The sequence below is a fragment of the Schistocerca cancellata genome, chromosome 4, assembly GCF_023864275.1.
Source record: "Schistocerca cancellata isolate TAMUIC-IGC-003103 chromosome 4, iqSchCanc2.1, whole genome shotgun sequence".
In the NCBI taxonomy this organism is placed as follows: Eukaryota; Metazoa; Arthropoda; class Insecta; order Orthoptera; family Acrididae; genus Schistocerca; species Schistocerca cancellata.
Window position 1 is genome coordinate 612,483,997 of NC_064629.1, and position 12,343 is coordinate 612,496,339.

A 12,343-nucleotide genomic window follows, 5' to 3' on the forward strand; every position below is an offset into this window, starting at 1 on the left:
ACAGGTAAATATGTGAAACATACAATCTGTCCTGTCATCTTTTACTGTATGCGTGTTTTTTTCAAGTATCGCCCATGTCTGTGTAAGCTTTCAATAGATCACTGATCATATTCACCTTAACTTGCATTACTCCAATATTTTCTATTAGCGGCATCAGCTCCAGACCAAATTTTCTGTTCAGTTAAGGAATATGGCTATCTGTTACTTATTGTAATATGCTGGTTATGCTTCCATTTACCAACGCTATCATTTGCTGCATAACTTACAGGTCACGTAAGAAATACATAGAAGTAACAGTTTGATTTTAAAAAAAGGAATTGATTCGTACGACCAGGAGTTAATTCGTTTTCCTGGAATATTAAGTGAGGCTCATATTTATGGTTAGTAAAGTATTACCGAACACAAACTAGGATTAAATATATTAACTGACATTTAATTGCAATGGTATGATATGTTTGTATGTTGGCTACATTGAAATTGACGTTCAACTGTTCTATAAACTGTCTGTGTTTGCTGTTTAGTATATGAAAACATGGAAGAGGGGGAGGCAGGCCCGAAGTCACCGCTAGAAGAAGATCATAGATACCTTTCTGAAAGTTGTCATTCAGGTGACTCGTGCACTAGTGTACAAGAAGTGCGAAGTTCCGCAGAAACGAGCTCGACCATACGAACAATACCCACGACAGAGAACAGGTGCAATTTTGCGTTGCCTCCCGAAAATGGTCCAGCGGTTCCTGCATCCCAACACCGTAACCATGCAAAAAGTAAAAGAATGCAGAAGCGTCATACTCGCACCAACATAGTGGAAAAATTGCTCAACAGAGAGGTTTGTTTTTGTTTACGTAAAAATAATTGTATATTTATACATTTCTGTAATTTAATTTGTTAGGAAACTGTGTACGAAACTGCCCAGATTTTTTGAAGTCGTACAAACGATATAAAGTAAACACGGTGTTTGCGCCTAAGTTTGTGACAATTTGAAGCCTTTTTATATCAGTGTTCATGCTTAATTAGTTCTATCAGTACACGATACCTACACGTCAATTACATGCTGCACACAGTATTGATAGGCGTTTTACATTTTTGAAGAGAAAACATTTGGTTAGCCATTTTTCTCACTAAGAAGGTTGTTTTGTGCTGTAGTCACGTGTGTAATCACAGAAACTTGATGATGATGAATGCAAACTTCGTAGAATGCATCGAATATATTTTGATGTGGGGCCTTGCTAATACAAAAAAAAAAAAATTCTTCCCGACGTATGTATAGACGGATACTGACCTTTGCAGGAGTATTTATTGTTTATGTTACTGGCCCAAAGCATCTTTTAATGCTCATTGACACCACATGCAGAACAACTGGTGTAAACATTCTCGTGTTTGACATGTGTTGAGAGTTAATGATTCCAGACTATTGTGGTTGCTTAGACACATCCCAACAGGTATGACATTTTAGTAGACACTTAATGCCAACAGCAGACATGTTACATCAGTGTCTGTAAATAATTCCATAGGGCTCATTGGGAATTGATTATTTTGTGTAATGTTTAGCATTTTTGCTTTCATCAGCCCTCCTCCATGCTAAGGCAGTTAAAATTCATCATATTATACTATCCATAATTCAGGTTGCTGATTATGTATGTAAATTTCATGAGCTCCTTTGTTCACTTACCTTTACTTTTAAAACCGTTCATTATACTGTAGAGTAGCAATTTATGCTACCAATGCACTATAAAACATTTTCCTCATGCTCTTATTGGATTTTGTAACATTAATCAGTAGTTGTAGGCCTATTATGGATGTTGTGTGCCAGTGTGTTTTTGCTGTTTTAATGGTATTTCTGTTAATATAACAAATAAATGCTGTGCGGTAATGAGTGAGAGTTAAGTTTGTTCAGGTCTTAAACTGCCTGTGTGTAAAGATCAGGAAAAAATTCCTTTTGTGCATGTATCAATGCTAAAATAAATTTCTTGCTATAACTGCAGAACTGGTAGAAGCCGACCTCGGGGAAGATCAGTTTGGATTCCGTAGAAACGTTGGAACACGTGAGGCAATACTGACCTTACGACTTATCTTAGAAGAAAGATTAAGAAAAGGCAAACCTACGTTTCTAGCATTTGTAGACTTAGAGAAAGCTTTTGACAATGTTAACTGGAATACTCTGTTTCAAATTCTGAAGGTGGCAGGGGTAAAATACAGGGAGCGAAAGGCTATTTACAATTTGTACAGAAACCAGATGGCAGTTATAAGAGTCGAGGGACATGAAAGGGAAGCAGTGGTTGGGAAGGGAGTAAGACAGGGTTGTAGCCTATCCCCGATGTTATTCAATCTGTATATTGAGCAAGCAGTAAAGGAAACAAAAGAAAAATTCGGAGTAGGTATTAAAATTCATGGAGAAGAAGTAAAAACTTTGAGGTTTGCCGATGACATTGTAATTCTGTCAGAGACAACAAAGGACTTGGAAGAGCAGTTGAACGGAATGGACAGTGTCTTGAAAGGAGGATATAAGATGAACATCAACAAAAGCAAAACGAAGATAATGGAATGTAGTCAAATTAAGTCGGGTGATGCTGAGGGAATTAGATTAGGAAATGAGACACTTAAAGTAGTAAAGGAGTTTTGCTATTTAGGGAGTAAAATAACTGATGATGGTCGAAGTAGAGAGGATATAAAATGTAGACTGGCAATGGCAAGGAAAGCATTTCTCAAGAAGAGGAATTTGTTAACATCGAGTATAGATTTAAGTGTCAGGAAGTCGTTTCTGAAAGTATTTGTATGGAGTGTAGCCATGTATGGAAGTGAAACATGGACGATAACTAGTTTGGACAAGAAGAGAATAGAAGCTTTCGAAATGTGGTGCTACAGAAGAATGCTGAAGATAAGGTGGGTAGATCACGTAACTAATGAGGAGGTATTGAATAGGATTGGGGAGAAGAGAAGTTTGTGGCACAACTTGACTAGAAGAAGGGATCGGTTGGTAGGACATGTTTTGAGGCATCAAGGGATCACAAATTTAGCATTGGAGGGCAGTGTGGAGGGTAAAAACCGTAGAGGGAGACCAAGAGATGAATACACTAAGCAGATTCAGAAGGATGTAGGTTGCAGTAGATACTGGGAGATGAAGAAGCTTGCACAGGATAGAGTAGCATGGAGAGCTGCATCAAACCAGTCTCAGGACTGAAGACCACAACAACAACAACAACAACTGCAGTTTCACTCCTCTAAGCGAATGCCCATTTTTTATACCTACCTTAGTCAGCAGCCTCTCAAAAAAGAAACCCTCTCTTTATCAGAAATGTTCACTACAGTTGATGTTCCGTGGTCCAGTAAGTTAAATTTTGTTGTGGAGTTAGTTAAAATTAGCCATATGCGTTAATTACACTGACTGGAAGCAACATAGTTACCATGTTAGTAACTTATGCTTGTCATAAACATTTCTACATTGTTAGCATTCCTTGTCTGTCATCTATTTCATTCCGCATAGACAAGGTAGAGTGTGGTCCATACGGGCTATTTAGTTGTTGTAACTTTATGTTCTGGGATTGTAGGATGTATGATATTATAAACTGATTATGTTAGAGGGATTGTGTTCATACTACTCAGCCTTTTAAAGCCATTTTAAGCTATATTTTTTAGGGCTTTGGAGGGAGGAAGGTACATGCTGATCCCTGTTTATCACAGAGAGTAGTGGAATGGAGGGAGTAAGCTTCACTTTTACAATGTAGTATAACCAATGAGAAGTTTGACATATAGGCTAGAGATTATTAAATCGTAAGTATTGAATTCCCTCAAAGTTGTGCTGCGGGTGCTCATGTGCTAACACGTTAACTGTATTTGCTCAGTATTTTCAGACATCAACCAGTTGCAGACAAGGGAGCTGCTGACTAGTATAATGTAGTAATTTAATCACCCAATGATATGGTTTCAGCTTAATACAAAGAACAGACAGGAGGTATGGTCAGCATCCAGGTATATGACAGGGATGACCATTCAGAGCAAAGGAGTCTAGTAAACATGTGCTCTAAAACGCATACTGTAAGAGCAGTGAGCACTTTGTTCATCTTTGATAGTATGAAACACATCTCTTCCACTGAAAACGTGCTCATAGCCCTTAAGGCATGTAGTTTAGAGTCCATGTTTAGTAGTTTTTTTTTGCTTCGGAAGATCATTTGTGTCATATCTCTGAATGTTGATTATTCCTTCTGGGACACCCTGCATGTACAGACGTTTAAATACATGCATGTGTAGTGAGGAAAGACAGGTGGTCGGCCATGGCAGTATTGAAAGAGCCCTTTCTAACTTTTGCTTGAAGTGATTTAGGAAAACCTAAATAAGGATGACAGGACAGAACATGAGCTACCATTCTCCCAAATTTGAGGTCAGTGTCCAAACAAATGCACTACCCCATAAATTTTGTATGTAATGTACAATCCTCTTATATTTGTAAGTACATTAGAAAAATGTAATTAAGAAGATGGGAAATATCTGAAAGACTGCGTCATCATCCCATTATGAGTCAGATGTTGGGCTCAGGTACATAGTGAGACATTAGTATTATGAGCTATAGATCTTGGGTGAGCAATTTCCCTGTAAAAAGCATTCTGTTCTGTACTAGTAATACAAATATATTTTGGATAACTGGAAGCATCTGTCGTAAAGATTGAAATACTTTATTTTACAAATCTGTGTGACCATCTTCAGTGCAAACTATTCGGACCTTGTAGGCCCATATCATGAGAACACAACATTTTCATGAGGTGTAGCGTGTACTACGACGATTACTTCCAACAGATATCTTCACGTTTACTGCATACAATAATTTTGAATTGCAGAGGAACCTATCTTGTAACATTGGCTGTTGCTGATCCAATATACATGGTTCCCCATGGAATTAGATATCTTATGTTATAATGTGACATAGTTGTTTTTGGTTGTCACTTTCTTTTATTGATTCTTATGCTGAATACCTTAAGTAATCTTTAATTGCATAGTATGTATTTTTAAGAGGCTTGTTTTGTCTGCCGTTTTAAATAAATGTATTTCAGTTATCTCTCATCTCCTTGGGCAAATTTTTATATAATATTTGTCCGTGAGAAAGAATGCTGTTTTGAGCTTTTCATTTCCTTCATTGGCACAAATGTAGAAACTGCCTCTTGTTTGGTAATCATGCCGAGAACTATTTGTGACAGTCTTACTTACGTTTTTATGATCACAATAGATTAGTAGATGAACTCACATGCCATAGCTAGGATATCCCATCTTCAAAATGATTCATTAAAATGAGATCAACAATAACTTTTAGTTATTATACATGTGGCAGTTTGAAAACTGTCTACATGTTATGTGCATTTGATCCCCAGAAAAGAACCTCATACGTGATATTTAATTGTACATAGGAATAAGTATATCATCACAAAGCATTACCTGTTGTCCACTGATGGACCCAAAAGGCATAATACGACATTCTTTGCCATTATCATTTTGATTCACAGTTTATAGAGTTATTATTTATGTTTAATGTAACAGAGTTGTGAGATTTTCCCCCCGTCTTTAAGCTGAAGTTCATGCTATTTGTTTTTCTCGCCTTCAGTGTTAATAAAAAGAAGTATCCATATTGCACTGGTGTTCAACCATGTCAGTTGTGTACTATTAAGAATTGATACTCTCGAGAATTATGGCTGCCTCCAACCTCTTTGCCAGAAATTAAACTGAATTTGCCTTTCACTGCAGTTTTCGTGGAAGTAATCAACCAGCTCATTATTCATGAGGAAAAATGATTTATTATATTTATTCATCCATAGACCAATTAGTACAATAGTATCAGACATGTTAGATACATAACATAAATTATATATATATATATATATATATATATATATATATAATGTTAACAAAGTAGGATAGGATTAGGTGTGGATAGGGCAGGAAGTCAGCCATGGCCTAATCAAAGGAACCATCCCAGCAGTCCTCTACAGCTTGGGGAAACCAAAGAAAACTCGTGTCAGGATAGCCAGATGGGCGAATGGTCACCTAAATTGCTCCGTTCCCGTATTAGGACAGTGGATGCACTGTTTTCCGTGTCCCTCCACCCCCTCCCTGCACCCCCTTGACACTCTTTATATACTCTTCACTGCTAGTGCTGACATCTGTGTGACATTGAAAATAGGTGGGGTCACACTAGTGTGACTGGACTGCGTAGTTTGTTTTCTTCATTTTAAGGGTCATATCAAAAGCTGTAGAAAGATCTAAATTAATTCCTCCAACACTATTGTTGTTATCCAAATTTCTAATTATTCCATTCGTTGTAATCATTTATTACTGTTTGTTCTTCTGTCTGTTTGAAAGCCATGCTGATTATTGCTCAGTAGGCTGTGGTCGTCTGAATACTTGGCAATTCATTGTTTCGTCAATCCTTCAATTACTTAAGAAGAAATGCGTCAGCAATTTTCAGCTTTATGCCTAATCCAGCCCTTAAGTAAAGGCATCACTTTCGATATTTTTAATATTTTAAGTTGAAAGATTTGTAGTTGTGCAATTTGGGATTTTCCCTTTGCTATGTAACTGTAAGTAGTGTTGGAGTACATTATTTGGGGACAGTTGAACCTACTGATAACAAACATTGCCTTTCACCGATTTAGGGAGCTATAGATTGAAGTATTTTTCTAATTTGACACTATACAAGATTCCATTGTTAATAAACTGCCATGACAATGAAGAAAAATCTTAACAGGCGTTATTAAAAGTAATGTATGTCATATTAACACTGTATCATTCGAACATTGTACTATTTCACAACCTTGAGTTATTTAAATGATTTGCATATTTCAATTTTTTTCCACATTGCATCTGCTCATGTGTGGTATCCATAGAATATGCTTCTAACATAATATTGCAGTTCTAGTACTGTAAACAAATGATCTTCTGCTTCATTCAGTAGACTTTTTGACCTGTCAAGGAAAAAAATATAATCTTAATATATAATAAAGGCATCATATTTAAAGGTTCAAACAGTACTGAGAGACTATCAAAACAAGTACAAAAGGGGTTCATTGCATATTCTTAAATTCACAGACTAGAGATATCTGATATCTTACAGTTATGGATAAAACAATAATGACTCAAAAATTACTAAAATGGGAACTAAGGGTAGAAACTTAATGTAGAATTTTTTGAGCATCGTTGCACAAGAAGTTGTGACTGAGCCAACACACAAATTCATTGTTCACTAAACTTCAGCATGATGTATGCTGAAAAATGTATCTCTCTAATGGCACAGATGTACTTTACCTTGTACATAATAAAATGAGGAATTTATTTTTATTGAAGTTATAACTTCAGTATTTTATCCAGTATGCAGACAATTAACACAAATATACTTTTAAGGTGGGAAAGGCTGAAGAATCTCCTGTTGACTACTGTATTGTGGTAGACAAAATTTGATTACTAGCTGCAAGTGCAAAAGGAAGAAAGGGAAATAAATTTGCCCATGCCCTGAGAAGTACAGTATCCTTGACTTATTTTTCTTAAAAGAAAGTATATGTTGGCATTGTAGAACCAGATTTTATGATCTTTGTCTGCTATTAATGTCTACTGTGATGTATTTACACGAGACATTATTTATGTACATGTATCTGTTGAACCTGCTTCTTTTTGCTCACTTTTTATTGTGTCAAATGCCCGTGAATTACCTATATATAATTTGTGATTATCTTCTTGATGTATCTTAAAAGCATGTTGTAGATAATACTTATTTAGAAAATCATACTGTAGCTTATACTTGATATTTTAGCTCACAGAGTTTTGTTGTACAAACAAGATGACTGAGACTGCTGCTGAAGATCAGAGACTTTGCCAGTTGGTTTGTCAGTGTGCTATGGTGCTGAGAGTTGATCCATTTTATTGCAGATTTTTCTGCATTGAAGCAGTGCAGTGGAGGCCCATTTATTGAAATGAAAAGTAAATTTGAAAGTGTCAGAATTTGTAAATAATATACCGTATCAGTGTTAGACTCATGGCACTAAATCTGCTTTCTCATTCAGCTGTAGATACAGGTATAATTACAAATTCTTTAAGAAGTTCTTTCACAGAAGTGGGAATGTGTTGGGGATTTTCTTTATAGATTTGAAAAATTTTAACTAGTGATGCACTGTGCTTTCATTTAATTTAAAATCCACCTTCGTACGTAAATAAGGAATTGACATGTCACCAAATAACACATGTTCATAACCATATGGAGACCATGTAGGTGAATTTAATTTAGCTACATCTTAAAAGAAATCCAAGTCTTCAAAGCTTTTTCTTTTTTATAACCAAAGCCTGAAAAAAATTGCTTCTGAAATGCTTGAAATTTGTTATATTCACTGCAAGATGTTTCTTTAATTGTGTCTCCGTTGAATGTACACTTCTCCTCCAACTCTTGTACTGTAATCCTGATTTGCAGTAAATCATTTGTTTTCAGTATTTTAGAGATTTTTATAGCCATGTCAATTTCTTGTCTTGCTTTAACTATGGAAGACTCTCTTTTTTGCTTAACTAATGATAATACTTGTAGAACTTCTAGGACTTCATAAACAGAACTAAATCCTTTATAACCAACCACTTTTTGAGATATTTTAAGAACCCCTCAAATTTAGCTTCTCACAAATTGATGAGGAATCGTCGTGTCCCAGTTTTTCAAAAGATGAACAAGATAACTGTGTCTTTCAAGAAGAGCTTAAGCAGAATTAAACAATGAAGCAACCTAACATGTGTGAGAAATGTGGCCTAGTTTTATCAGCTGAGAGGACGATTCTTGTGAAAACACCCTGATTTCTGGGAATTTGCAAAAACACAGAATATAAGAAATCAAAAAAAGTCACATTATTCATAACATTGTGGACAGCTAGTTCCATTTTGTGGTTCATACAACACACAACAATTAAGTCTTTATGTAAATGATTGCCCACTAGTGGCTACATCTTTGAAAGTTCCCGGCATTGTTGATGCACCATCTGTTGTGATACCTACAAGATGGCTTTGTAGGCGTATTTAATGTTACACTTTTCAAGAGATGCTAACAGTGTACTGAAAATACATTCTTCCAGAGTTGTAAAACTACTGTAAGCTACCATAGGTAAGTGTAGACTACAGTAGCTTTTATAATAGTGTTGGTCGGTTAAGTTTGTAACCCCTTTACTTCTATATTAGGTGTGGGGCATACCTATCGGGCGATGCCGCATTTTGATCACTTTGTTTGCATATGTGGTTAGTGTCTTATTGGATTCCACTAGAAACTGGAATTTTCTAGAAACTGAATGTTTGTATGCAAAGGGCCACGTAATCTACAGAACATTTTTGTTACACCTAGTTGTTCTCATGTCTGTTACTTCAAAATAAAAAGTATTTACAGCAAAATTGAAATTCTTAGTATTTAATTCAGGTTTTATTTTTAAAAAATGTTGATTTGTAATGTGAAACAAGTGGATTTTGCAGTAAACATAAAAAGCAGTACAGTGCAGTTTCCTCAAAAATATTAAAGAAAAACTGCAGAACAAAAACATAAATATTGCTTCAATTCTTTGTGGAGCTTATATGAAACATGTTTCAGTTATTCATGAACAGTTATATGTACCAATAACGACAAGAAATGCTTGCCTTTGATCATGAAAAACATAATTTTGAGTACAAAATAACAATAATTATAAACTTTTTATGTCTGCATGTAAACTGTATGTATATTAAAAGTAATTGCATACATAAAACCACAGAAGTTACTTGGTCAATTAATTTTTATTACTTACAAAATGCAATTTATATTTTGAAAAGATATGAAACACACAGCGAACAATGTACAACTGTAATTATGTTCAAAACAAACGTGAAATGAGAAAAATTCTTCGGCTTCTACTGACTCCATGTATATTAATTTACGTTTCGTTCTCTGCCAATGCTACCAGTAATCCTACCAGTTACTGCCTCATTTATATACTGTACTAAATGGTACAGAATGAAGCATATTACTGCCTGATAAATTACCAAACTTTTGAAGTTAGATTATGTGGGATATGATATGAATGATAGAATTTTGGCTATTACATATGCAAATCTGAACGAAAAATCAGTTCTAATCACATTTTCTTGGTGTTGCTTTGCTCACAACTTTTCACTTTCACTCACACATTTTTCTGTAATTTCCATTTCTGTGCTGCATATGACTTCTACATATTTCACGTGTGAATTGCACTTTGCCTGATCACTTATTATTATTATTATTATTATTATTATTATTATTATTTCCACATGCATTCCATGCCTTCCACTGTAAGTTAATGAACTTCTTAGCATACTGTGCATATTACCATCTTTTTGTCATTTACAGACAGCCATGACTTAATATTTTGCCAATTTTGAAAACATGATACAGCATCATAATTTCACACTAATATTTCAAGTCTGGTGCTACTCCCATTCCTACCTTGAGATTTCTCATACTTTTCAGTTTCCAAAGATTCACTATCTTTATCTTAGTTAGCACCATCACCACCATTTATTTATTATATTTTATTTTTTTAAGATTCACTGTATTTTAATTCTTTTTAACACCACTATTAGTATTCTGACTATCAGTGTTTTGCACACACTTCCTGTAATGCACCACTCTTAAGGGATGGTAAAATTTTGCTTTGTTTGAAAAACACGTTGAAAGTCCATAGTTCTTTCAAGCCTGTATGCATTCAGCTCACTAATAATACTACTTGCTTTGCAAGCAACAAATATCGGAACTTAGATTAAAGCAACAATGACAGCACGCAAATGATGATTCCATTTGAAATGTTTACATGCATAACACTTTTTCCAGAGTTAATGAGCAAACCTATTAATGTTAAAATAGTACTTTCTGTGTATGGCCCCACAAATTTAAATTAATGTTAAGTTTTACATATCCTGTGAGTGGGATGGGTAATTTAAAATCAGAGGATGGGACGCTTTGATTCACACTGGACTAATGTGACCCTATGTTCTGAGTGCACACTGTGTTACATAGGGGCTGTTGATTTATAATAGATAGCTGGTCCACTAATGATGGTGACATAAAGAAACTAAAGATTTTACACCACCTCAGGGCAACTGATTTCATGGATCATAAACCAATTAATAATCGTGACACGGGATATAGAGGAATTTCTGCAGTAATGTTTACATAATTCACAGAAATGAATATATAAAGGCTGAAAAGTCAGTCACTGCTTGTAGAAACCTATTTAAAATATTCCAGCATAGTTTTGCAGAGTGGCATCGGAATATTTTCCAGCCTCTTTGTGACAGTACTGGCCTCTTGTTTTAAGTGAATGGGGTTCAAATCTTTGGTCAGATGAACCTACCAATACTGGATGTCTAAGATTTGCTTTTTGTATGCTCCATTTGAGGATTGTTCCTGGTCTGATACATATAGGATGAAGGAATTGATAAGTTTGGCCCTTTTAACTCCAGCAACCAACTGGATGTCAACTTTATTCTATGATACTATGACCTTCTCATGTGTTACATTGTATGTGCTGTGCAAACAGGGAGAGAGCAGCACACTCACTATTTATTTATTTGTTTATTTTTCTCCCTGGGATGTAGGTCATGGTGACAGGCTGAGCTTTAGCATGGTCCAGAATATAGGTTAAGCTGAAAGGTGACAGTTTGGGTATGAATTGGCCAATCAGTGTGATTATGAAATCTTAGTTATGGTGAAATAATAATCTGTAGTGTATTCTGAGGCCTGGGTTAGGTTGAATGGTGACAGTTTGGTTCTAGGCACTACAGTCTGGAACCGCGCGACCGCTACGGTTGCAGGTTCGAATCCTGCCTCGGGCATGGATGTGTGTGATGTCCTTAGGTTAGGTAGGTTTAAGTAGTTCTAAGTCTAGGGGACTGATGACCTCAGAAGTTAAGTCCCATAGTGCTCAGAGCCATTTGAACCATTTGACAGTTTGGTTGTGAGTTGGTGGAGTGGTATCGAAGGCCTAAGTTAATCTCAAATCTCTAGCTGACCACTGTTATTCAAGTTTTTTGTTGTTCCCTTAAATTGAATAAGCAAGTCAAAATGGTGATGACTGATTTACTTTCGTGTTCTTGTACTATTCAAGATTGTGTCCACTCTCTAATGAGCTTGTCATCAATTAAATGTTAAATTCTAATTTAACTCCTACAGTGATTATCATAGAATAGATGTGGCTATAAAATTGGTTCTGTTTTTTAGTTCACATGTATATCTGACAGTGTTCAAAGAGGCAATTAAAAGGCTATGTTCTGTGTCTTTATGGACTACTGTATGCAACAGTGAAAAATACCAGAGGTGGTAGTGTGTTACTCCTATGCG

The 12,343-nt window shown here is 35.5% G+C and overlaps 1 protein-coding gene across 1 annotated transcript in view; it reads left to right on the forward strand.

Moving 5' to 3' along the window:
- Positions 1 to 546: 546 nt before the first annotated feature.
- The window catches only part of LOC126183742 (uncharacterized), a 128,486-nt gene continuing 116,689 nt past the window's right edge, over positions 547 to 12,343 (forward strand). Inside the window, exon 1 of the mRNA XM_049925955.1 lies at positions 547 to 826. Coding sequence (XP_049781912.1) covers positions 773 to 826 — 54 coding nt within the window. The 5' untranslated portion in view covers positions 547 to 772. The remainder of the gene's footprint in view (positions 827 to 12,343) is intronic.